This window comes from Symphalangus syndactylus, chromosome 23, assembly GCF_028878055.3.
Source record: "Symphalangus syndactylus isolate Jambi chromosome 23, NHGRI_mSymSyn1-v2.1_pri, whole genome shotgun sequence".
NCBI lineage: Eukaryota > Metazoa > Chordata > Mammalia > Primates > Hylobatidae > Symphalangus > Symphalangus syndactylus.
In genome coordinates, this window is record NC_072445.2 from 44,213,571 (window position 1) to 44,241,552 (window position 27,982).

Sequence of the window (27,982 nt, forward strand, 5' to 3'; positions counted from 1 at the left end):
CACATTACAGCTTCATCAGTTAGTAATATGTGATCCTGGGCAAGCTACTTAAACTCTCTGTGCACTAGTTTCCTCCTAAAAGAGTACATATCTCACACGATTTTTGTTACAACTGAATGAGACAATAGTGTAAAGTTATTAGAACAGTGTTTGATAGATGCTACACACTCAAAATGTTATTATTCAAAATATTAAGACAACCCTGAGTGGAATAGTTTGACCTTGGAAGTTTCATTAAAAATAAACATGAAAGTAGAATAAGCTGCAGCCCCTCTGCGGAAGAATCCCACTAGTAGGAACATGATTAGTTAATACTGAACACGTATCTCAGAGGCTGCGTTTCCCCAGTTACTAAACCTCAGCAATTGGCTCACAATCCAAGTCCTTGGCCAGGCTGCCCAGGGTTTAGTTTTCCATATTCCTACTATTCATCTTTTCCCTTTGATAGCTGAAGACATTTAAAAACTGTTTTTTGTTGGTTTGTTTTTTTTAATTGAACAATTGAGCTGGGCGAATACCCAGTGTTCAAGCTAAAGAACTGAGTTCTGCTCCAGCCCACCACTAGGTGATTGACTCTTAGCTGATTCCAAATCAGAAACATAATCAGCAAGGACTGGGGAACCTCCCACAGTACTTTCTCTCGCTGCTGTTTTCTCCACCCACACAAGTCCACCACTTTTAAAAGCATTTCTTCCATCTCGCTGGCCACATCTTCGTGGATGACAGCGCTGCCACTGTGCTTCAGAATCCTCTTATCTCTTCCAGATCTTTCCAGGTGTTTCTCTCAGGGTCAGTGGCATCTAATCTTTGTGACCCTACTCCTGGTTTAAGTCCTCGGTTAACAGCCTTGTGGAAACTGTAACATAAACTGCAACGCTGTTGGTGCCGTTTCTTCTTAGACAAGGTGGCAGCGATCGCCTCCTCCCACAGCCGGCCTTCCACTGCGCCAGCAAGACCCCCTCCCATCAAAGCGCCGAGGGCTCCCAGAGCGCAGGCGCCCGGACCCCGCCCCTTTCCGAAGACTCGACTCCTATTGGCCCAGGGGCCGGGGTTGGAATGCCCTAGTGGCCGGAGAGGGGTGATCATGTGACTTGCGGGGGTGGGGCTGCGCCGGCCTCTTCCCAGCCAGCTTGAAAGGGTTTGCGTAGCCGGCCTTGTGGGCCCTTGAAGCTCTCTGTTAAAGCGCTCTGTTAAAGCGCTCTGTGGGCGGCCTGGCCCCAACTCCCCTAGTCTAGGCGCACGAAGGGAGTTGCTGCTAGCTCTTGTCCGTCTCGGGTTCGCTTTTCTTTCCTTCCCGAAGCCTAGCCCTTGGATCCACTATCGCAGAGTCTGCGGCCGCCAGGAAGCCCAGATTCCAGTGTCCGGAGAGTAACCGGAAGTGCTGTCCCCAGGCCTAGGGGCGGCGCCGGCGGCTGCCAGGGTAAGCGCGGCCTGCGGGGCCCAGGGGTGGGATGGGTGCGCGGTGGGACCCAAGACCCACCGCCACAGTCGAGTGGGAGCAGCCCCTGTTCCTGGACACTGAGCATGGTCCGGTCCCCCCTGACGGCGGACGGAGGACTGAAAGATGGTCAATGAAAAGTTGAAAGAAGAGAACCTTAGTACGGTGGTTCCTAGAGATAATAATAGCAAACACTGCAAGGCACTTTTCAAAGCAATATAATCTTTCATATATATCGAGGAAAAAAAGGACCTTGAATGGATTTTTCGCTTCATCTTCAGTGCAGAAATTAGTTATGTTGCAGTTGAATCTATCTGCAGAAAAATCTGGTTTGTTTAATCTTCCTATAACCATTTTTTTTTGGAAAACGGAATTACAGATAACTTTATATTATATACACTTATCACATGCACTTTGGGGTTTGTAGTGGTAGACGAATGGGTCTTTGATCTTAGGAGTTGAGATAATACAAACAAAAACAATTAGCAGAAGGAGAAAAACAAACGAAAAACGAGGCTTAGGGCTTTGTTATGAAGTTACAGTTAGTAATTATTCAGAAAGATTCTTGACATTTTGTCTAGAGCTAGTCGGAACTGATGGCTACCGGTGGCAGATACTTCCTGCAGGAGAAACAGTGTAAGCAAAGATGGGAAGAGGTAAGCTATGGTTGAAGGATGCTCACTAGAATGGAGAGGAAATGGGACCAATTTTCTAGCCAGCTCTAGAAAAATTATGAATTATAAATTTCACAAGGTCATGGTCTACATTATTGATTTTTCCTCTAGGAGAGGGAAGAATTGAGTGTTGTGAATAGTTCTGGACCAGAGACCTTTTGAAACCAAAAGGAAGATGGTCTTGAGTCTTTCTTGTTATGGTAAGTGGTATACCAGGCTCTGTTTCTGTATAAATGTGGTTAGGGGCGTGGGGTGGGGCAGGGTGAAAGACAGGAAAGTATGGGAGAAGATAGATGGAAAAAGAGAATGGCCCTTTCTTATCTCCTAAGACAGCAGAATGATAAAACTGAGCTCTGTCTTACCAACTTAAGGCTATTTTCTACTCCTTTTCAACATGCGTGCATATTCACATTAGGCTTGCAGTAATTGCTTTTTGATTGATTTGTAGCACAAAGAGGGTAGTATGCCTAATGCTTAGGCAGGCCCTGGAGTCAGAAGATAGGTATTTAAATCTTGGCTCTGCTACTTACTATTTGTAAGTTATTGGGTGATTATCTAACTGCCCTAAGCATCAAGTTTTCCATCTATAAGATCCAAACATTGGTATTAATACCTATTTTACAGGGTCCTTGGGAGGACTAAATGAGATAATCCATGTAATCAATGAAAAATAAATGAGAAATTTCCAAGCCTAAGGCCTGTAAACACCATCTAATTTTTAAATAATGCTTTACTAACTTTGTCTCTTGGTCCCGTATACACTTTAAGGATAACCATGAACTCTCAAGTTGTATGAATTAGCCTGTCTGCTTGGACTTTTGTTGTATTGCAGTTTATTCCTTTCCTTCGACCCTAGGCAGGAAAGAGCACTAGTCTCTTCCTAGGATGGAGCAAGAGAAGCATCCTAAAGGAGGGTACCCTGGAGCTAAGACTTGAAAGATGTATTTGGGCTTGCTAGATGAACCAGCCAGGGCTACTGATCTAGTCTGTTATATAGCTACTGGGGGTCCAAGGATAATGATTGCCTTTTTGTTCTGGTATTTGTTCACACTTTTCATTTATTCAACAAATGTACTTTAGGTACTAGGGATATTATAGTAATCAAAAGACTAAGTCCTAACCCTAATAGAAGTTATATTTTAGTGAAAAGACAAACAAATGAACAAATATAAAATGTATACCACAAAGTTGAATGTTGATAAGTGCTGTGGAGAGAAATAAAATGGGATAAAGCAACACAGGCTATTTTAGATAAGGTAGTCAGGGTATTCTGCTTTTTGAGGAAGTGATCTTCAGGCAGAGACTTGAGTCCAATAAAGGAGTAAGCTGCATGGGGAAGGGCATTCTAGGCAGAAGGAACAAGTGCAAAAGTTCAGAGGTGGCCTGTGAGGTTGAAGATAATGCAGAGGTGCCACATTATGTAGGGCAGTAAAAACTTTGGATTTTATTCTGAGTGTGATAGAAAACAGTATTTTAAATTAGGGAAGTGTCATGATTTTTTTTTTTTTTTGAGACGGAGTCTTCGCTCTGTCACCTAGGCTGGAGTGCAGTAGCGCTCAGCTCAATCTCAGCTCACTGCAATCTCAGCTCACTGCACAATCTCAGCTCACTGCAAGCTCCGCCTCCCGGGTCCACACCATTCTCCTGCCTCAGCCTCCCAAGTAGCTGGGACTACAGGTGCCCGCCACCACGCCCGGCTAATTTTTTTGTACTTTTTAGTAGAGACGGGGTCTCACCGTGTTATCCAGGATGGTCTCAATCTCCTGACCTTGTGATCCGCCTGCCTCGGCCTCCCAAAGTGCTGGGATCACAGGCATGAGCCACTGTGCCCGGCCTTGTGATCTGTTTTGCGGTTTGACACCCAGACTTATTTTTTAGGTGTTGACATCTAAAAAAAAGCTTGGATATGAATAGGAAAATTATTTCCTTATTTACTCAGTTTTTTTTTTCTTCTTCTTAATGCCCCACACTTCATTGGTTGTTTAGGGCAAATAAGACACCTTGGACTGATAACTAGTGAATAATGTAAATGATTTGCCTGGCTGTGACAAAACTAAGAATCCTTTATTTTCACTCTTTTCTCCTTTTGAGCTTAACAATAATACAAATTTTAAAAGACAAAACCTTTTATGAACCCCCATCTTATAACAGCTACTTGTCTGTATCCCTGCATATCTTTACTTAGTTGTGATTCTGAGTTGGAATTCTTCCTTTTCCTTCTAATATTTCTCCATAAATTTTTTCTAGTTCTTGCATAATTTTTATATTAATCATTAACTGGCCAAATTGTTTATTAGTTATTTCAAGTGGGTTTTGAACAAGGCTTTGCACAAGAATCAGGCATAGAAAACGGGCTTAATATGTTAGTGGTTTTGTGCATGTGAAGGTAGAATTAAGAAAATAATAGAATCTACCATTTATTAAGCATCTACTGAGACCTAGGCATTGAGCTTAGTACCGGCAGTGTCTTGGTTCTCATAGCAACTCTGTGAGGAAAAAAGAGAAAATTGAAGTTGAAGGAAATTAAGTTACTAACCCAAGTTCTCACAGCTACAAAGGAGTAGAGTGGGAATTTGAACCAAAATCTGCATCTAGAGCTTAAACTGTCAGGATTAACCACCAGAATAAACCAACCTTTAGCCACCATGTTTTTGAAAATCAAAATAAAATATCTTTTAATTTTGAATAAGTACAGATATACAAAAAATTGCAAAACGGTACAAACAACTCCCATATACCCTTCACCCATATGCTCTAAATGTTAACATTTTACCATGTTTGCTTTATGATTTTGCCTCTCTCTATTAAACAAACGTTTTAGTCTGTTTTGGGCTGCTGTAACAGAATACCATAGACTGAGTAATTTGTAATGAACAGAAATTTATTGGCTCATGATTCTGGAGATTCGAAAGTCCAAGACGGGGGCTGGCATCTAGTGAGAGCCTTCTTGCTGTGTCATTTCATGGCAAAACGGCAAAGAGAGGGTGAGAGCAAGCAAGAGTGCTCAGAAAGGGACCAAACTCATCTTTTTATGAGGAACCGACTCCTGAAATAATGGCATTAGTCTATGAGGGTGGTGCCCCTGTTACCTACATACCTCCCATTAGGACCTGTTTCCCGACATCACTGCATTGGGGATCAAGTTTCCAATGCATTAACTTTGGAGGACGCATTCAAAGCATAGCAGTACACATATACATATATATAGATTTTTTCCTGAACCATTTGAGAGTAAGTTGTAGACATGCCTCTTCTCAAACAGAGAATCAAGACATGGAGTCCTGCTCTCGTATGCATGTACTGTACTACTAGCTACATGCCATCCTTTGGAGAACTGAGAAAACAGTCATTCAAATACATTTTCTGTGGGGACTTCTTTTCTAGAACCCTAGTTGAGAAAGCCTGTCCTAAATATTCAACTGTATATTTCTTAAAAACAAGGATATTCTCTAGAAATTATCATTACCATTATCAGAGTCAGGAAATTAACATTCATACAATAAGTACTATTATCTAATCTCCAGACCTTATTCAAACTTAGCCAATTGCTCCACTCATGTTGTTTAAGACAAAAAGAAAAAAATGTTTTCTGTGGACCAAGATCTAATTCAGCATCAGTCATTTAATTTAATTATAATGTTGTCTCTATTGTGAGCATATCTTCAGGCTTTGTCTTTCATACCTTTGACATTTTTTGAATATTTAGGCCATTTGTTTGGTAGTTTCCCTCAGTTTGGGTTTTTCTGATGTTCCCTCGTGATCAGATTCAGTTTAGACATTTTTGGCAAGATACCGCAGAAGTGATGTTGTTTTTCTCTTTGCATCATATTAGGAGGCTCATGATGTTTTATCTCATTACTGGTCATGTTCACTTTAGTTGAAGATACCACTTGGTTAAGGTGGCGTCTTCCAGGTTTCTATACTGTGAAGTTACTCTTTTTGTATTTATAATTATTAAATATCTAGTAGGGAGATATTTTCAGATTATGTAAATATCTTGATTCTCATAAAATTTTTCATCCACTAGATTTTTGCACAGTACTCTTCTTTTGATTGAACATGGTGAAATTTTTAATTCCATAATTTCTTCTATATTTAATTGTTTGCTTTTCTAATGTAAAAAAATTTTCCCTTCTATACACTTTTTTTAATGAGTACAAATTCATGGATTCTTATTGCGTGACTAATTTATTACTGTTACTACTTATTTCAATGTTCTGCTTGTTCCAGATTTGTACAGTGGCAGTCCTTCCATCCTGAATTGTGGGTCCTTCTGGCATATTGCACCACTTTTTGAGCACTTCCTTTCTTTCTGACACATCAGGATGGTCCAGGCTTCTCTTATACTTTCCAAACCGTGGAAACAGCCATTTCTCCAAAGAGTCTTGATTCTTTTCAATGGAGAATGGTATTTAGAAACCCATGTCTGAATGCTTGGTATACTCATTACTACTAGGATTTTATTGTTTCCATGACTTCTCAGCAAACATTACTAGGAAAAAAATATAAACATACATAATTTCACATATACATACATTTCTTTATTCTCTATATAAACCTTAAAATCTTGATTTATACTGATACTTCTAATTCCAGTTAAACACTACAGAGTTCATTCTAGCCTTTCTCTTTTCTATGTTTGTAGCCTTCTTCATTGACAATGGGGAATCTAGGTGACATTATCCATAGTATATTTACTTATTTATTCAGTCCTAGGATACACATTAAGTAGTGCACCCTTATCCTGGCAGGGGGGAAAACTTCTACTGATTTGAGTTATTTTTATCTTTAGATTGAATATACATAGTCCCAATATTGTGTTAAAGAGTTACTTTTTCTCCTCTTCTCTGTAGTTGTTATTTATTTGAAACACAGGCGCATTTGTTTTTGTGCTTTTCTCCTCCATCTTGACTATTTACTTCATTAGTTCATTCATGTATTGAATATGTAAAATGTAACATAATTCTAAAAGTAAAAATATGTGTGCTGTGTATTCATATTCTTAGAGAAATGTGACTCTTCTCCTCCACCCAATTCTGTTTTCCTGTGCCATCAATTCCATTTTTATCTGCCTTGTAATGATAACCAATCTCATTCGTTTCTTGTTTTTTGGGGGCAAGTGGAGAACTACATATATAATTTTTTATTTCTACTTTCTTACATAAAATACAACATACTTTTTTACACTTTGCTTTTTTAAATGTATAATTTATCCTGGAAATCACTCCACATCAGTTGATAAAGATTTTCCTCATTCTCTTCTACAGTTGCATAGTACTCCATTATATGTGGATGTATGTACCATAGTTTATTCATCATTTTCTTATGTACAGATATTTATTTTAAATATTTTCCCGTTACAAACATTACTACAAGTAATTTTATGCTTTATATTTTCATGTTATTGGAGGTGAATCTTCAGAGTCCATTTCTAAAAATGGGATTGCTGAGTCAAAAGTAAATGTATATCTAGTTTTGTTACATATTGCCACATTCCCCTCCAGAAGAGATTGTACCCATATGCATTCCCTCCAGCAACATATGAGTTTGTCTGTTTCCTTACAGTGTTGACAGCAAAATGCATTGTCATGCCTTTTAATGTATACTGATTTAATTGATGATACTGCTATTTCATGTACTTTTAAAAAATTATTTCATTTTTTTATAGACTTACCAATTTGCATTCCCTCCAGCAACATATGAGTGTGTCTGTTTCCTTACAGTGTTGACAGCAAAATGCATTGTCATACCTTTTAATGTATGCAGATTTAATTGGTGAGAACTGGTATTTCATGTACATTTAAAAAATTATTTCATTTTTTATAGACTTTATTTTTTAGAGAACTGTTAGGTTCATAGCAAAATTGAGCAAAAAATACAGAGAGTACCCACATGTCCCCTACCACTCCTTTTACCCTGACACATGCACATACCGCACACACAGCATCCCCCGCTGTTAATCTCTTCAACAGAGTGATACATTGCTTACAATCAGTGAACTTAAGTTGATACATCATTGTCACCCAAACTCCATAGGTTACATTAGGGTTCACTCTTTATGTTGTACATTCTATGGAGTATCTACAATTTTTTTTTTTTTTTTTTTTTTGAGACGGAGTTTTGCTCTTGTTGCCCAGGCTGGAGTGCAATGGTGTGATCTCAGCTCACTGCAACCTCTGCCTCCCAGGTTCAAGTGATTCTCCTGCCTCAGCCTCCCTAGTAGATGGAATTACAGGCTCCTGCCACCAGGTTCAGCTAACTTTTTGTATTTTTAATAGAGATGGGGTTTCACTATGTTGGCCAGGCTGATCTCGAGCTCCTGACCTCAGGTGATCCACCCGCCTCAGCCTCCCAAAGTGCTGGCATTGCAGGCATGAGCCACCACACCTGGCTTGACTTGCCAGTTTTTTGAACTGGTTTGTTTTCTTGTTGAGTTTTAAGGGTATATGTATATTTGGGAGATTTTTAAATGTTTGGAATAAGTCTTTAATCAGATGTGTCTTCTGCAAATATTTTCTCCCAGTCTGTGGCTTATCTTCTCATTCTCTAGACAGTTTATTTCATAGAGCAGACTTTTTTAATTTTTAAGTCCAGCTTATCAATTTTCCTCCATGGATCATGCCTTTGTTGTTGTATCTAAAAAGTCATTGCTAGCACAGGCGTGGTGGCTCACGCCTATAATCCTAGCACTATGGGAGGCCAAGGTAGGCAGATCAGTTGAGCTCAGGAGTTCAATACCAGCCTGGGCAGCATGGTAAAACCCATGTCTCTACCAAAAATAGAAAAAATTAGCTTGGAGTAGTGACACACGCCTGTGGTCCCAGCTACTCAGGAGGCTGAGGTGGGAGGACCACTTGATCCTGGGAGGCAGAGGTTGCAGTAAGTTGAGATCGCACCACTGCACTCCAGCCTGGGTCACAGAGCGAGACCCCCATCCCAAAAATATAAAGTCATTGCTATACCCGAGGTCATCTAGATTTTCTCCTATGTTATTCTCTAGAAGTTTTACTGTTTTGTGTTTTATACTTAGGTATCTGATTCATTTGGGGTTTGTAAATTTTTTTTAATTGAGAAGTAAATATGTATGTATTTATGATGTAGAACATGATGTCTCAATATATATATATACATTGTGGAATTGCTAAATCAAGCTATTTAACATATATTACCTCACATACCATTTCTTGTGGTGAGAACATAAAATCTACCCTCAGCAATTTTCAAATATGCAATGTATTTTTATTAGCCATGATGTAGAACTCTAGAACTTACCTACAGTAGAACTCTAGAACTTATTCTTCCTGTTTAACTGAAATTTTGTATCCTTTGACCAATATCTTCCCAACCCTGCTACGTCTCAGCCTCTGGTAACCACCATTTTACCATCTGTTTCTATCAGTTAGACTATTTTATACTCCATATGTAAGTGAGGTTATGTGGTATTCATCTTTCTGTGTCTGTCTTATTTCACTTAACGTAATGAATGTCCTCCAAGTTCATTTATGTTGATGCAAATGACAGGATTTTCTTCTTTTTTTTTTTTTTTGCATGTGAATGTCTAGTTACTTCAGCACCATTTGTTGAAAAGACTATCTTTTTCTGCATTGTATCTATTGCCTTTGTTCCTTTATCATGGATCAGCTGACTCTATTTATATGGGTATATTTTTGGACTCTATTCTGTTCCATTTATCTGTTTGTCTGTTCTTTCACCATTACCACACTTTCTTGGTTACTATAGCTTTAGTCTTGTAACTTCAAGTAGTATAGTAAGTGTTGAAGTTAGGTAGCATCAGTCCTCCAACTTTGTTCCTCCCCTTCAGCATTATGATCGCTAATCTAGGTCTTTTACCTCTTCATATAAACTTTGTATCAATATGTCAGTATTTACAAGATAATTTGCTGGGATTGTGTTGAATCTGTAGTACAAGTTGGGAAGAACTATTTGACAGTATTGAATTTTCTTATCCATGGATGTGGAATATCCCTCCAATTATTTAGTTCTCTTTTTTATTTCTTTTTTTAGAGTTTTTAAATTTTCTTTGCATAAATTATGAACATATTTGGTTAGATTTATACTTAAGATGTTTCATTTTTTAGAGTGCTAATGTAAATGGTATTGTGTTTTTAATTTCAAATTTTACCTGTTTATTGCTGGTACAGAGGAAAATAATTGATTTGTATGTTAACCCTGTATTGTACAACCTTGACTGTAATCACTTCTTAGTCCCAGGAGTTTTTTGTTGATGATTTTTTCAGATTTTTACATATATGGTCATGTCACTTACAAAGACAGTTGTATTCCTTCGTAATCTGTATACCTTTTATTTCCTTTTCTTGTCTTGTAGCATTATCTCTCTATTCCAGTATTATGTTGAAAAGCAGTGGTGAGAGAGAACATTCTTACCTTGTTCCTGATGTTAGCTGAAAGCTTCTAAGTTTTCACCATTAAGTATGATGTTAGCAGTGGTTTTCTTGTAGATGTTCTTTATCAACTTGAAGAAGTTTCTCTGTATTCCTAGTAATGACACTTATTTTAATTTGCATGTCTCTAATTATGAGATTGAACAGCTTCTCAAATATTTAAGGGACCTTTTTATATTTTGTGTGCGTGAGAATTGTCTTTTGCTTATTTTTGTATCAGATTTTTGTTGTTTTCCCTCAATTTTTAAGAGATCTTTATATATTAGGTATATTGTCCCTGTATCTCAAATATTGTTACAAATATTTTCTCTCAGTTTGCCCATTGACTGTTGACTTTGTTCATTTTTTATATATATAAAATGTTTTTGGCTGGCACAGTGGCACATGCCTGTAATCCCAGCACTTTGGGAAGCTGAGGCGAACTCCTGAGGTCGGGAGTTTGAGATCAACGTGACCAACATGAAGAGACCCCGTCTCTACTAAAAATACAGAATTAGCTGGGCATGGTGGTGCATGCCTGCAATCCCAGCTACTCAGGAGGCTGAGGCGGGAGAATCACTTGAACTCAGGAGGCAGAGGTTGTGGTGAGCCAAGATCACGCCATTGCACTCCAGTCTGGGCAACAAGAGCGAAACTGAGTCTCAAAAAAAAATATATATATATATATATATATATATATATATATATATATATAAAAGAAGACTTTAAAAAAAAAGTTTTTACTTTTAGTCAAATGATTAGTCTTACAGATAGAAAATTTTTGGTACCCTAAGATTAAAGTAGAATTTACTTTAGTTTTCTTGTAGTATCTTATCGTTTCCATGTATACATTTAGAACCCTAACCAACTGGGAGTTTATATTGGTGTGTGGTATGAGGTATAGACCAAATTGTACCTATTTTCATGTGGCTACCTTGATGTTTTACCATCGTTTATTAAAAAGTCCATTTTTGCCCTGGTGATTTGAGATGTCATCTTTATTGTATACTAAATTTCTATATGTATTTGTGTCTATTTCTGGATTTTCTATTCTATTTGTCCCTTTATCTAATTGTGTTTCGGAACTCTGTTGTTTTAATATTAGAAGCTTTAGAGTTTATTTTAATGTCTCATGGGTTTAGTTACCCTTCATAGTCTGTCTTTTCATTGCTTCGTGGCTGTCCTTGTTGGTCTTTTCAAAGTGAACTTGAGTAGCAACTGTACAGCTTAGGCATTGGAGATTTTTCTGTAAAGGGCCAGAAAGTATTGTATTTAGGCTTTGGTGACTATCTGGTCTCTGTTGTGACTACTCAATTCTGCCTTTCAATACATTAATGAATAAGTATGACCCTATTTCAGTAAAATTTTATTTGAAAAAAACAGATGGGCCATAGTTTGCCACCCCTTAGTCTAGTTTCATAAAGAAGCTTGTTATTTTTATTGAGAGTGCATTGTTTATAAATCTTAGGAGGGAACATCTTCATAATGTTGAATTGTTCTATACAAGAACAAAGGATGTCCTTCCATTTATTCAAGTCTATTTTTGGGTCTTAGGGGGAGAAGGTTTTCCTGTGCTTTATTTGGCATGGCTATTTTTTATTTATAAGTAGTTTTATATTGCTGCTGTTATACAAAGGTTGTTCTCTATCATTGTGTGTTCCAATTAGTTATTCTTTATGTTTATTTAAAAAACTGGTGGTTTCTGTGTGGCAAATTTTATATCCTGCTACCATACTGAATTCCTTTATCATTTGAGTTAGTTTTAGCATTGGTCCTTTGTAGGGTTTTCTAATTCTACTATTAAATCACCTCCAAATAGAGATAGTTTTACTTCTTTCACACCTCTAATTGATTTTTCTAATTGCATTGGTTAATACTTCCAGGTCAGTGATTGAAAAGAGAAGTATTGGCCATACTTGCCTTGTTCCTGATCTTAGTAAAAATTATTGTAGTTTTTCTAATTTAAGGTACTGGATGAAGGAATGTATGTTTTATCGTATTAAAAGGAAGTATCTATTAATTCCCACTTTCTTGAGTGTTTTTATCTAGAATAGATGTTGATTTCTGTTGCAAGTTCTTTCACTATGGAGATAATTATATTATTTTTCTCCATAGGTCTGTTCATATGGGGTATTATATTTAGTGGATTTCCTCATATTGAAAGATAGTCTAATTTTGAACCAATTTTGCAAAAATTCCACTTGGTCATAGTATATTATTTTTTTAATGTGGTATCGATTTTTGTTAGTATTTCTCACATTCATAAAAAATGTTAGCCAGGCATGGTGGTGTGTACCTATACCCCAGCTATTCAGGAGGCTGAGCCAGGAGAATTGCTTGAGCCTAGGAGCTTGAGGCTACAGTGAGCTATGATTGTGCCACTGCTCTCCAGCCCGGGTATCAGAGCAAGACCCCGACTCTTTAAAAAAAAAAGCGATATTGGACATTAAAATTTTTTTATGCTCTCTTCATCAGGTTTAGTTACCAGTGCTATCCTTATTTCACAAAAAGAATTAGGAAGTTGTTCTTCATTTTCAGGGCTCTGGAAAATATGTATGAAGCATTGTATTTATTTGGTCTGTGTAGATTTGTAGAATTATTTTGTGAAGTAATTATTTTGTGAAGTGCTTTTTATGGAATGGTTCCTTTATAGCTTTTTCTATTTATTCTCTGCAAATTGGTGTTTTAAGACTTTATATCTTTAATGGAGTCAACTCTAATAAATTGTGTTTCATAAAGAAACCCTTATTTCATAGTTAATCATATTCATTTATATAGAGATTTGCAAAGTGGTTTCATGTATGTGTGTTTTTCTGTTCGGTGGTTATTCTTCCTTGTCATTTCTTTGTAAATGTGTGCTATCTCCCTTTTTTTCTTCATTAAGTAACCTAGTGGTTTATCTGTTTCTTTAAGTTTTACAAAATAAGTATGATTTTGAGTTATCATTAGATTTACTGTCTTTTTGTTCTCTAGTTCATTGATTTCTCCTTTTATCTATTTTTGTTATTATTTTGATTTTTTTTCCCATTAAAAAACAAAATAGAGACAGGATCTTGCTATGTTGCCCAGGCTGGTCTTGAACTCCTGGGCTCAAGCGATCCTACTGCCTCGGCCTCCCAAAGCACTGGGATTGTAGGCATGAGCTACCATACCTATTTATTTATTTATTTAAAATAGAAATTGGGTCTCATTAATATTGCCCAGGCTGGTCTTGAACTCCTGGGCTCAATTGAAATTTATTTTTTTCTTAGCTTTTGATCTAAGAATTTAACTTGTTCATTTTAATTCTTCTGTTTTTATTGATTAAAGAAATATAGGCATAAACTGGTTTAAATTTATTCCATAGATTATAATATATAATATTTTCAATTATGAATACTTAAAAAATTTTTTAACTTTTTCATTGCCCCTTTTACTGAAGTCTTTTAACAGTTTATTTTCCCCCCATTTGAAAGGACCTTTTGTTATTTGATATTTTAATAAATTTCTAGTTTTGCTGCAGATTGTTTCTTGTAATGTTTCTTTATGATAATTAATGATGCTTCCTTTATTACGTAATATATGACAGATTTTTGTGGATGATTCATGTGTTCTTGAAAAGAATGTGTACTTATCAGGACATTCGGTTTAATATAAATAAGATTTACTTATTAATTAGGTTATGTAGGCCTTCTGCATCATTACTTCCTGGTCCAGTTTGTATTGTCTTTTATCGAGAGTGGTATATTAAGCTTTTCTATTATTAATATTTTTATCTCTGTTTCTTTGTATCTGTATCTCTGTTTTTCCTTTGTAAATGTGCCTGCTGTGTAATGTGATACATAGATAACCATGACTTTAGTGTAATTTAGAAAGTATTATTATATTTAATGCTTTTGGCTTGAACTCTGCCTGATATCAGGATCAAAAGCCCTACTTTTATTGTTTCTGTTTGCCTAGTGTTCCTTTCCCACCTCCTTATTTTTAGTCTGCCTGAATCACTTTGCTTTAGGTGTCTCTTGTATTTAGCATATAGTTAGGTCTTGCTTGTGAGCCAGAATGAAAATCTCTTTAATAGGTGTGTTAAGCTCACTTATATTTATTGATGTAGTTGATGTTTGGTTTTAACAATGTCATATTATTTGTTATAACTGTATTTTGTTACATTTTTTTTCTACATGATAGGTTTTCATAGCTCTTTCATGACTTTCTTTTTTGAATGTTTGATTTTTGTTATATTAGCTACTTTTGTACTTAGATTTATTTATTTATTTATTTATTTATTTTTATTATTATTTTTTTTTTGAGGTGGAGTTTCGCTCTTGTTGCCCGGGCTGGAGTGCAATGGCCTGATCTCAGCTCACTGCAACCTCCGCCTCCTGGGTTCAAGTGATTCTCCTGCCTCAGCCTCCCAAGTAGCTGGGATTACAGGCATGCACCACCACGCCCGACTAATTTTGTATTTTTAGTAGAGACAGGGTTTCTCCATGTTGGTCAGGCTGGTCTCGAACTCCCGACCTCAAATGATCCACCTGCCTCAGTCTCCCAAAGTACTGGGATTACAGGTGTGAGCCACCACACCCAACCATATTTAGATCTTTTTTAATGCCTTTAGTTCATTAAAAAAGTAAATTTTTATATTTAACCTTTAATTATTTGGTTTTTAAGGGTTTCTAAAATTTTTCTTTTCTAAAAGGCCATTTCAGCTTCATATGGTTTTTTAGTTTAATAGTGTAATTTAACTCTCACCTGCCATAAATACAATATAGTAATCCCACCTTATTTGTGGGGGATATGGTCCAAGATTCCCAGTGCATACCAGAAACTGCAGATAGTATTGAACCCTAAATGGCTTTTTTTTTTTTTCTATACATACTTACTGTGATAAAGATTTTGGTACTTAGAGTGGGTTTTTCTTTCTGGCAATGAATTTTAGGTCAGTCTTGCCCACTGCTAGCTCTCTTCTCTTTACCTCACATTCTCAGATTGTCCTTGCTCTTATTGATAGCTTATGGCTAGAATGTGAGCGATAGCTATATGGGATTTGGTGACAGTGTGGGCTTTGTATAGTACATTTGTTCTTCTTATTCTTACTGCTTTTAAAGGATGTGCTGAGAGATTTGGATTTCTGTAGCCACTGTTATCCCCTCTGACTGTGTTTTATTACCGCATTCTTTATATTTCCTCTAGAGATATTTTCCTTTTTTTTTTTTCATATTTAAGTCAGTTTTCTGTCCATTGACTTCCATGGCCAATTTTAAATAATTGGCATGCAAACACTGCATGTTCTCACTTATAAGTGGGAGCTGAACAACGTGAACACATAGACACAGGGAGGGGAACAACACACTGGGACTGTAGCAAGGTGCAGGGGGAGGGAGAACATCAGGAAAAATAGCTAATGCATGCTGGGCTTAATAACTAGGTGATGGGTTGATAGGTACAGCACATGTTTACATAGGCACACGTTTGCCTATGTAACAAGCCTGCACATCCCACAAGGTACCCTGGAACTTAAAATAAAAATAAATAAATAAATAAATAAATAAATAAATAAATAAATAAATGGTGTGAAAACTTACAGGTTTTCTGAAAAGCCTCAGTTGACAATTACGTTTTACAACTTCCCTCACCTCTGTATTTAGGGATACACTGATTTTAGGCCCCATACTGAAGCGGACCAAAAAGGGGAGAAAAAAAGAAGTAAAATCACTGCTGGTCGAATGGCATTTAAAATTCTGGTCTTTCCTGACTTGCATGCTATGTGCTTTTCGGAGTTGTCAGATAACTGGGCCATACATTCTGTCCAGACTTCATAGTTGGATTCAATGGGATGACATTGATGACATATGTTTCCTCCATCTTACCTGGAACTAGAGCCATAAAACATGTCATTTTAATACTAGCAGCTATGAGCTAAGTGTCATAGAGAGCTTCAGCTGTATGGCCCTATATGTTGCCTGGGTCCAAGTAGTTCCATTTTTGTTTCTGATCCTCAGTAGCAGGAAGGTTGTTGAGGGAACTGAAAGTCCCATTAACCTAAGGATAAGGCAGGTTAAAACTTCTAGAGAAAGACATCAATGGTTAAGTGTGGACTCTCTAACTTCTTTTTGTGCCCCTAATTGACCACCTCCTGGGTTGTTTGTGGTTGAAATATAAATCAGCTTAGGGTGTTATAAATTTTGAATAACCAAAATTGTGATGATTACATGGGTTCCAGTCGTGGTAAGGTGGTAATTTTGTTATAATCCCAAAAATACTTTGTAGTCCCTATTACACTTTGGATCAGGACAGCCTGAGTTCCTGTGGGGAAGATAATGCCTTCGTGTTTTCAAGATACCACCGAGATTTAGTGTTAGGAGCCCTTTCCTTCAATGTTGTTATAGTTGCCAAGGAAGTTATAGATTGTGTATATGGGTTATAGATTCTGTATTGTCTTTTTCTCTAAAGAGTCATATGGGATGATTTAAGACTCTACACAATTGAATGTAAGGGATTAGATAAGAAAACCCATCTGTTCTTTTTAACTGTCGTTTATCCATTGTTAAGTCCTTTGAGTGTAAATGATCTAGTGCTAAATTCTCTCATTTATGGCTTTTTATCCTTGTCTTTGTGTTTTACAGAATGCTATCTTCCTTGAGAAGTCAAATTCTCAGGATCAGGAATGTATGTATGTTCTTCCATCTGGATTCTAGGTAAGCTACAGTTACTTCAGTATTTTGAAGTATCCCTTCTCTTTCCCAGACTCCATCTCATCAGAGTACCTCCCATTCTTTGTGACATTCAGTCCTTTTATCAGACAAGGAGAGAAGTAGAATTTCAATGAGAATTCATACATGGACTCAGCAGATGCTTATTAAGCACCAACTTTGTACCTGTCATTACTTTACATGGTAAGGAAAGATCATCAAACGAAACAGACATCCTTGTCATATTTTAGCAATAGACAATAAACTGAATAAAGTGAATTATGTAGTATGTTAGAAGGTTTTAAGTGCCATGAAGAAAAGTAAAGCAGAAAAGGGGAATAGTGAATGCTGGGGCATGAAGACTATTCACAACTTTAAACAGAGTGGTTAGGAAAGGCCTTCCTTAGAAATGACATCTGAAAAAATAGTCTTTGAAGGAATTAAGAGAAATTCATGCACACATCTGGAGGAAGAAAGCTGTAGGCAGAAGAAAGAAAGGGCAAAGGCCCTAAGAGTAGTATGTTTGGATGAGGAACAGCTAGAAAGCCATTGCGGCTGGATTAGAACATGCAAAGAGAAGAATAATATAAAAGGGTGTCAGAGAGGCAGTAACAGGCTAGCAGGGCAGCTCAAGTAGGCCTCTTGGGCTATTGTGAAAGTAAGAAATAAGAGTGGTTTGGACTGGAATGTAACAACAGAAGCTGGTGAGAAGTGGTTAGACTCTGGATGTGTTTTGAAATGGAGCCAACAAATTTGTTGATGGCTTGATTGTGAGGTGTGAGAAAGAAGAGTGCAGGATGACTTCAAGGTTTTAGCCTGAGGAAATAAAGGATTAATTTGCCATAAACTGAGATGAGGGAGGTGATAGGTGGAGTAGATCTGGAATCCAGCCCCAGTATAAGTCCTTTGCTCACTTCCTTTGACTGTAAGGCAAAAACAGATACTTGCCATTTAGCTCTGTAAACTCAATTTAATAAAAGAAAATAGGAGTAATGCTTGTGATACTTTAGGCTTTGAGGATTGAGATTGTGACGGTGACAGAGTATACTCTGGTCTTGTAGTCTAAGGAGTTCTGTGATACCGTGAAAGTCACCTGAAAGCTGTAATTTGGACCAAAAAAAGTAATTTCTAGGACAGTTCATAGATCATGGAGATAATGCTCAAATATTTGTGAAGGGGGCCTACCCCTCCACACCTGTGGGTATTTCTCGCAAGGTGGAGACGAGAGACTGAGAAAAGAAGACAGAGAGACAGAGACAAAATATAGAGGAAGAAAAGTGGGCCCAGAGGACCGGCGCTCAGCAAGTGAGGACCTGCACCAGCACTGGTATCTGAGTTCCCTCAGTATTTATTGATCACTATCTCACTATCTTGGCGAGGGGGATGTGGCAGGACTATAGGGTAATGGTGGGGAGAGGGTCAGCAGGAAAACATGTGAGCAAAGGATGCTGTGTCGTAAATAGGTTTAAGGAAAGGTGCTGTGCCTGGATGTGCACATAGGCCAGATTTATGTTTGACTTTACACAAACATCTCAGTGCAGTAAAGAGCAGTATTGCCGCCAGCATGTCTCATCTCCAGCCATAAGGTGGTTTTCTCCTATCTCAGTAAATAGAATGTACAATCGGGTTTTACACCGAGACATTCCATTCCCAGGGACGAGCAGGAGACAGATGCCTTCCCCTTATCTCAACTGCAAAGAGGCCTTCTTCTTTCACTAATCCTCCTCAGCACAGACCATTTACGGGTGTCAGGCTGGGTTACGGTAAGGTCTTTCCCTTCCCACGAGGCCATATCTCAGGCTGTCTCAGTGGCGGGAAACCTTGGACAATACCCAGGCTTTCTTGGGCGGAGGTCCCTGTGGCCTTCCACAGTGCATTGTGTCCCTGGGTACTTGAAAATGGAGAATAGCGATGACTTCTACCAAGCATACTGCTTACAAACACATTTTTACCAAGGCGCATCCTGCACAGCCCTAAATCCATTAAACCTTGAGTCAATACAGCACATGTTTCTGTGAGCACAGGGTTGGGGCTAGGGTTACAGATTAACAGCATCTCAAGGCAGAATTTTTCTGAGTACAGATCAAAATGGAGTTTCTTATGTCTTCCTTTTTCTACGTAGACACAGTAACAGTCTGATCTCTGTTTCCCCCACATATTTGAAATGTAGGATTTTAATCACTGTATTTAGCATAAACATGTCTGTTTTGTTTAGCTTGTCTACTTCAGTTTTGACTTCCCTATTGTTAGCCTTGCAGTGCATTTTTCTCCCATTATGTCCCGCTGTGGTCACAATACTACATTTCCTGTGGATCTGTGTTTTGACTCTGAAGAAATTGCACTACTCCCACCTCATTCAGTTCTCTCTCTTATCCCTTTAAGTTTTAGAACAGTTCTGAGTTGACATTTGAAATCTTGGTATATCTTTTTATATTTATAAATAACTTTTACTTACTGCGATAAAAGTAAGTAAAAGTAGCAGCCTCTGGGCCGGGCGCGGTGGCTCACGCTTGTAATCCCAGCACTTTGGGAGGCCGAGGCGGGCGGATCACGAGGTCAGGAGATCGAGACCACGGTGAAACCCCGTGTCTACTAAAAATACAAAAAATTAGCCGGGCGTGGTGGCGGGCGCCTGTAGTCCCAGCTACTCGGAGAGGCTGAGGCAGGAGAATGGCGTGAACCCCGGAGGCAGAGCTTGCAGTGAGCCGAGATTGCGCCACTGCACTCCAGCCTGGGCGACAGAGCGAGACTCCGTCCCAAAAAAAAAAAAAGTAGCAGCCTCTGTGCCTTTCACAAGGAAAGCATACACATTGCTGAATGGAAATTAGAAAACTGTTGTTAACAAATTGATGAAACAGAATGTTATCTATCATCTCATTACCCAGAGGTAACCATGTTAGTGCCATGTCTTTTGGATCCTTTTGACTTCCTGTTTTCTCTGAGTGCACGTGTTGCTTTGTGTTCTGGTCCATTACACTTACTAATTTGCTGTATTCGGTGAGCTTTAATATCATTTCCTTTGCAAGTAGACTCCAATCTAATATCTAGTTTCTTGGATACTGGACCTTTTTGATAATTTAAGGAACTGTGTACCTTCTCCCCAGAAAAGTGCACATATACTGTACATTTTGCAGTCAAAGTTTTCATAAATTACCTAGGAGTCTGTGGATGCCAAGTAAGAACTCCTCTTCTAGGTTTGAGTACCTACTCTGTGCCAGGCACTTTTCTAAGTGCTGGGGAAACAATAGTGAATGAAGTGAGCCAAAAATCCCTGTCTTTTAGGGGCTTACATTCTATGGAGAAAAACAAAACAAAAAACATTCTATAGGAAAGGAGAGGAGTGTTGTTTGTGTGAGTCAGCTGGGATGGAGGTATGGTACAGTGTAAAATAGTGTGGTTGGAAATGACTTCACTGAGAATATTCCAGTTGAGCAAAGATGTGAATGAGTGAGAGAGAGAGCCTTGAAGATTCCTGGAGGAAGAGCCCTTCAGCCAGGAAGAGATACCAAGGATAAAGGCCCTGAAATGGGAGTGAGTCTGGCTTATTTGAACAACAGCAAAGACTTAGGGTGACTGGAGTGCAATGAGTAAGTAGAGGAAGAGCAGAGAAATGGATCAGAGTAGTAACTAGGAGTCAGATTTCTTAAGAGCTTGTAGGTTTCTAACAGAAGTGGTTTTGGTGGAGTAGTGAGGGTTGATTGTTTAATTGGAATATGTTGCAGAAACCTTGGAAGACAAAAATTGGAGACAATGAACAGGTTTATTTATTTCAAAGAGTTTTACTGCAGAGAGGAACAGAGAAATGGGACAACAGCCTGAGTGTGAGAGGTTTTTCTTGTTGATTGTGCTTTTGTTTTTGAGAAGAGAAATAATATTGGAATGGTCCAATAGGAAGGAATAAATTGATAATGCAGGAGAGGGAGGGTGGAATTGCTAGAGTGATGTCCTTGTGAACAAAGGGGGTATACAGATGGAAAGGCTATCCTTAGATTGAGCAAGGGAAGTTTGTCATCCATGGTAGCTGAAGGAAAGATGCAGAACGTGACCACGCTTACAAGAGGTTGGTTGATGTGGTGGGAGCATGTGGAAAGGATTTTGGTTTTTGTGTATGTGTTGTTGTTTTGCTTGCTTGCTTCCATTTTCTTAGTAAAATAGGAAGCAAAATTATCAGGTTGTACTCTTCAGGTGATGGATGGGGGGCGGTCTGAATGTATGAGGGAGAGGGTCAAACATGAAAAGGTCACTGAAGAGAGTTAAGTGTGAAGGATATGGAAAATGGCTTTTTTTCTTCCTTTTATTTCTGTTCTTTAGTCTATTTTTGGTAGTTGATAAATGCATTGACTCATTACTCCCTCTGAACTGTCTTGAGTCAACCTTTTTTTAAGACACTTGATCCTTTAGGCATTTCTGTATGTGCACATACCTCTAAACCACAGAATGAGGAAAAAACTTTTTTACAACTTTTCACCATGTAAAGAAAAGCCTGTTATAAAATCTATGTTCCAAGCCTAGACTTGTATCTATAATCAGTCAGGAGTTTTCTTTTTGAGCAAGTTACGTGCTTATATAATCATATCAAAGCAGAATCTTAAGCCCCTTTGTCATAATAATAGTGATAGTAAGAGCCAAAACAGAGGGCTTACCAGGAGATTCATAGTGATTTAATATTCCACAGAACCGTGTAAGGTAGTTTCTGTTATTAATCCACTTCACAGATGAGGAAATGAGGCTTACAGTGGTTAAGAAACTCTCCTAATATCACTACTAAGAATTAGTGTCATAGAAACCTTACTTTTCTCTCTGGTCACTGGGAATTCTAATGATCATTAACTACTTTCTTCCAAGCTTTCTGCAGAAAGGACTCCAGAGATACTCATTCACAGTCCCTTTTGATTTGCTTTCTTCATGAGCAGGCATAATAATTATTAGTCTTGTCTTGATTTCTCAACTGAAGCAAGGAAAGATGAAGAGCTCTTATTTTAAAATTACCCAGATTCATAGAGGAAAGAGTTCTTACTTGTAGTTTCCCATGTGTATTGCTGATCAGTTTTATATTAGCAAAGAGTAAAAGTAAATAACTGATTTCAAGCAATATAAAACCTAGAAGACTTAGGGACTCTGATACAGAGTTTGTCTTTTCTGCAGTGATTTTAATTTTGAGAATTCTTTTCTTAGTCGTAGGAATATAAATAATATCTCTACTTTGTCTCACAGGGTTGGAAATACCAAGTAAGGAATTAACGTATATGATGCTGGAAACTTGTAGAGGCTCATGACTGAAAGGCCTGAAACAGATGTATCTTCCAAGTTCTTACCAAGAAAATGACTGTGAGGGCAATGATGGGTCAAGAAGACCAGTGGAAAACTCCCTAGGAGAGAGCCATAGAAAATGTACACTTCAGAAGAGAGATGTAATCAGAGAACTCAAAAAAGGAATATATATAATGTATGCCCTCAGAAGGGTAAAAAGATTTTTATTCATGTGCATGAGATTACTCAGATAGATGGTCATATATACCAGTGCCTTGAATGCAAGCAAAACTTCTGTGAAAACTTAGCTCTTATTATGTGTGAGAGAACCCATACTGGGGAGAAACCTTATAAATGTGATATGTGTGAGAAAACCTTTGTCCAAAGCTCAGATCTTATTTCACACCAGAGGATCCACAATTACGAGAAACCTTATAAATGTAGCAAATGTGAGAAGAGCTTTTGGCACCACTTAGCGCTTTCAGGACATCAGAGAACACATGCAGGTAAAAAATTCTATACATGTGACATTTGTGGCAAGAATTTTGGTCAGAGTTCTGATCTGCTTGTCCACCAGCGAAGCCATACTGGCGAGAAACCGTATCTATGTAGTGAGTGTGACAAATGCTTCAGTAGAAGTACAAACCTCATAAGGCATCGAAGAACTCACACAGGTGAGAAACCATTTAAGTGTCTCGAGTGTGAAAAAGCTTTTAGTGGGAAATCAGATCTTATTAGCCACCAGAGAACTCACACTGGGGAAAGGCCCTACAAATGTAATAAGTGTGAGAAAAGTTACCGACACCGTTCAGCCTTCATTGTACATAAAAGAGTTCATACTGGGGAGAAGCCCTATAAGTGTGGTGCCTGTGAAAAATGCTTTGGCCAGAAATCAGACCTTATCGTGCACCAGAGAGTCCACACAGGTGAGAAGCCGTATAAATGCCTGGAATGTATGAGAAGTTTTACTCGGAGTGCCAACCTAATTAGGCACCAGGCAACTCACACTCACACTTTTAAATGCCTTGAATATGAAAAAAGTTTTAACTGTAGCTCAGATCTTATTGTACATCAGAGAATTCACATGGAAGAGAAACCACATCAGTGGTCTGCATGTGAGAGTGGCTTCCTCCTAGGTATGGACTTTGTTGCCCAACAGAAAATGAGAACTCAAACAGAGGAGCTACACTACAAATACACTGTATGTGATAAAAGCTTCCACCAGAGCTCAGCCCTTCTTCAACATCAGACAGTACACATTGGTGAAAAACCGTTTGTCTGTAATGTGAGTGAAAAAGGTCTTGAGCTTAGCCCTCCCCATGCATCAGAAGCCTCACAGATGTCTTGACCAGGCGAGAAGCTGTAATACCAATATTAAAAATTATTTATATATCAGAGAACTCATTAAGATGAAGACAAATCTCAGACTTTGCTCAGAGCTCAGAATTCAGTGGGGACCAGAGAGCCTGCAATTGGAAGTATGAGAAATTCTTTGCCTGGAGAGCTGCCCTAACAGAACACCTCATCCTCACTCCAATGAGAAATCTACAGATGCCCAGAGTTTTTGAAAACTTTCGGTCTGAGCTCAAATTTGATCACTCACAAGAGGATTCATACAAGTGGGAAACCTTACAAATGCACTGAGTGTGAGAGAGCTTTCTACTAATGCTCAGCCCTTCTCGTTGTAAGAGAATTCACACCGGAGAACAACTTTTTAAATGCCTTCAGTGTCAGTCATGCTGCAGACAGTATGAACATCTCACTGGACCTCAGAAAACCCACCCTGGGGAGAAGCCCCAGCAAGTGTGAAAAAAGCTTCTAACAAAACTCTGACTTACCCATCAGAGAAGCCATACTGGTGAAAAATTGTATATTTGTCTTAAGTATGGCAAAAGCATTCATTGGAGAGCCTTACTTGGGTTTGCACCAAAAAAAAAAAAAAAAAACAAAAAAAAAAAACAAAAAAAAACCAATCTGAGGAAAGACTGCAAATGTCTGAATGAAGAGTGCTTGTCAATGATCCACTCTTGTGGTACATCAGGGAACTCACATAAGTGAAAAAACCCATACTTACCTTGAGTCTGAGAAAACCTTTGGTAGAAGCTCCTGTCTTATCAGGCTCAAAAAACCTGTTCTGCAGTGAGAGATTTAATTGTGGGTGAGAATCTATGTACATATAATATGTATGAGAAGAACTGTTCTCATAATTAGTTGACTCATATGGTAGAGAGGACTTTACATGAAATCAGTATGAAAATAGTTTTTTAGATACCCAGAAGCTTGTTCTGGGAGAAGCTAGGGCGGGTCAGAGTAGACCTGATGGGTAACTCAGGTAAAGATGCTTTTCTTTTATCTGAACCACTTAATGATTGCTTTACTTTTACTTTTTAAAAAATTCAGAAATCCAATAAAGGAAAGGACTGTAACCTTATGATAGAAGGTGTGGCATGTGTTACTGTTGGGGGAAAGGAGTATATTGACTTTGCCTTGGTTGATATTTTTATGCTTGTCTAGGATGGGACTAGAGTGTTGATAGTAACATGGCAGCCTTTTGCTGGCAGTGAAATGAACTAAGAAGCTAGGGAGTAGCTATCCTAGATCAAAACTCTCCCGATAGTTTTCCCTTCGCAGGACCAATCTTATAAAGAGACAGCATACTCAGCTTTTTACTTAGTGTCAGTTGAGGCATACTCTCAAAAGTTTTTTCCCCTAAAATATCTTTCAAGTTATTGCTGGTATTTGGAATTTCAAGTTTAGAAATTCATTTCTTTTTAACTCAAAGTGCAAATTTCATATAATGGTTATGATGGTTTTAGTGTCCATATTTTTGTGACTTCACTTATCATCTCTTACAGCAATAGATACCCACAGTCAGCTCCTAGTAAAATGGCTACAGGAAAACTGAAAGAAAAGTTTAAGCCTGAGTAGGCATAGAGTGAAAAACGCATAATGATGCATTATTAATATAAGAGTAAGGCTTTTTTTATTTTGAGTATCCTGACTCCAAACCTAGTGTTCTTTTCGCTCCATTATCCTGCTGTTTATAGCAAATCAGGACCCATAATGATACGTCTTTCATTTATTTCAGTTCTGCCAAGGAAAGAGAAAATACCTTTTAATCCCAGGGAAAGGATTGCAGTCACCACATTATAAGGTATATGGCGTGGAATGCAGAATTCTAAATACTAGAAGGGAAAAGTAGTTGGCAGATTCATCAGAGGCTTAAGGATAAGTACTTGTTTCCAATTTAAAAGTGTAATTAGGATTGTCTTTAATGATCTCTAGAAATACTATAATTAATCCAGAGATCTATCAATGGTCACATCTCAGTTTTTTTCTTCCCTCAGATTCAAAGACGTGTAATACCAATACTTCAGATTCCTATAGTATTTGGGACTTTGTAGACTAGTGAATAGATATTTTGTTGCTAGTCCAAATCCTCTGATTTTGGTTTGATTTGTCCTAGCAGATCCCTGAGCTTCAGAGAGTATTGCCATTTGGATTCATGGAGTTGGCAGACTGCTACACTGCTACCTTGTGTATGGCTCTAAGCTTTGATCCTAATGACTGGTTGATGATCATGATAATATTAGGGCCAGTGAATATAGCTCATAGTGATAATAAGGATTCTAGGGTATTTTTTTTTTCTTTTAGAAAAAGATCCTGGAAGTTTATTTGATCTGACATGTTTTTGTAATATTTAGAAATAGCTCTTGTACCATGAAAAGTTGCCCAGTATGATAAGACACACAAGATGTATTTTTTTCTCTTTGGTGAAAATCATGCCTATCACTAGTATATGTTTGACATTTGTAGTATACTTAAAATAGTATTGGGTGTGAGGCATGGTGGTGATGAAAAGTAGTCCTTACGGCTACTTGTTAGTCATTAGAGAGAACATGGAGAAGGGGTCAAAGTTGGTATCATTAACAGGGCAATGACTTGACCCTTCTTTCAACTGATCTTACTGGTAGTTGTCTCTAGTTTTTAAGTAAATTAATGATGGACCATCCCTCAAACAGAGAACTTTGGGGGTATGAAACAAGGCTGAAGACTTTTAACCATGGGAGAAAAAGGTGTTGGTATTATTCATATAGCATAACCTGAGGTTGGAGAGGACCACTTGGGAGCCTGTAACCAAAACTAGAAGGTAACTTCTGGGATGGACGGAGGTTCCCTTGAAGCAGTGCCAACCTAAATCTACCTCAGGTAAGTAGTTAGATTAACTTTTTCAAGATTTCAGACCAAACAAGACAACTTGTATTCAGTTGATGTATTCCTATGCTTTAATGTTTTTGTTTGCCCTTAATTCGTAAATAAACATTTGTTCTGAAAAACTCCATTTCTGTCTCCACTGTACTGAGAGAAACAGCATTTCCTCTACACTTGCATTAGAATGAAGTGGTTAATAATGTGATACTTAGACCTGGAGGTAGAGATAACCATTGGACCATCTCTATAATTCCAGCAATTTTGGATGCTGAGGTAGAGAGGAACAGAAGGAATATTGTCTGTGCTCCGCTGTGGACATTGGATCCTTTTGGAACCTCTGCACTGCATTCCTTAAATAGGGCTAATAGTTTGAACTGACCATGTTTGAGGCCCTGCTGAAATTCATTAGCAGCAAAACCATCTATGGTTTTTTTGTGTGAGTGACACCGTCAAAATTAGGGAAGATTTTAAATTTATAATTCCTAGTGAAATCCACATTTGGTTCCAATTCTTCCCTGTTGCTCTTATTTGTTGAATTACAGTGGGATGGAGATGGTATAAAAATAGTTGCTTTAATTTACCCACCATTATAAAGTTTGTCCTAGTTTATGTCTGTCTGCTCTACCAACAGAATAGATGCCAGAGTTTTAAGTGGCTTTCATTGTGAGAAGAGGATAAGAAGGAGGTATGATGTGGATGAAACAGGGAAGGGAAAAGGTACAGCTTTAAGTTTGTTTTTTCCTCCTGAGATTCATATAGAGTTGTGTACGTAGAACAAGATTTGCAGCCTTCATGCTTATTTTTCTAACTTAAAGTGATATTACTCCCAACATTGAAGTGGACTATTGTGAGAAATATTTCTGGGAAAAATAATAACCGTGACCCCCAGAAGTAACTGAAAGAGAAATGATGTGTGCTTCAGTGTCTCTGGTGAAGTAGACAGGGAAAAGTGCTATCCAGCACACACACCATAAGTGTTTCTTGAAATGGTCTTTACATTGTTTACTGAGAAAAGAAACTCATAGTGCAATTGAAGCTTCTTTGTCCCTGAAACATCAGCTTGTGTCATCACTTTCCCCAGGCAGGGATTTGGATTTTAAATGAGTGAGAGAAGCTGAAAGCAGTTAACACTTGCAGAGGGAATCCTTCCATCTGGCAAAGGAAACTTAAAAAGTTGGGATAGGCCAGGTGTGGTGGCTCACGCCTGTAATCCCAGCACTTTGGGAGGCCGAGGCAGGCGGATCACAAGGTCAAGAGATGGAGACCATCCTGGCCAACACCTTATTCTTTGAAAAAGCTAATAAAAAAGATAGTCCCCTAGACAGGAAAGTTAATAGA

General features: G+C 38.0%; 1 protein-coding gene across 7 annotated transcripts; it reads left to right on the forward strand.

Moving 5' to 3' along the window:
• Window positions 1–1,076: 1,076 nt before the first annotated feature.
• On the forward strand, window positions 1,077–26,774 carry ZNF322 (zinc finger protein 322). 7 transcript variants are annotated; one of them, XM_055264188.2, is made up of 6 exons: window positions 1,098–1,420; window positions 2,224–2,312; window positions 17,117–17,159; window positions 17,238–17,386; window positions 18,398–18,509; window positions 22,397–26,774. In XM_055264188.2, exon 6 carries the CDS (start codon window positions 22,572–22,574, stop codon window positions 23,778–23,780), a length of 1,209 nt encoding a protein of 402 aa, XP_055120163.1. In that variant the 5' UTR covers window positions 1,098–1,420; window positions 2,224–2,312; window positions 17,117–17,159; window positions 17,238–17,386; window positions 18,398–18,509; window positions 22,397–22,571; the 3' UTR covers window positions 23,781–26,774. The 7 variants fall into 7 exon arrangements, with proteins under 7 accessions (XP_055120161.1, XP_055120162.1, XP_055120164.1 ...); XM_055264189.2 differs by lacking the exon at window positions 2,224–2,312 and having other exon boundaries at window positions 1,097–1,420; XM_063632752.1 differs by lacking the exon at window positions 18,398–18,509 and having other exon boundaries at window positions 1,117–1,420.
• The last annotated feature ends 1,208 nt before the right edge of the window (window positions 26,775–27,982 follow it).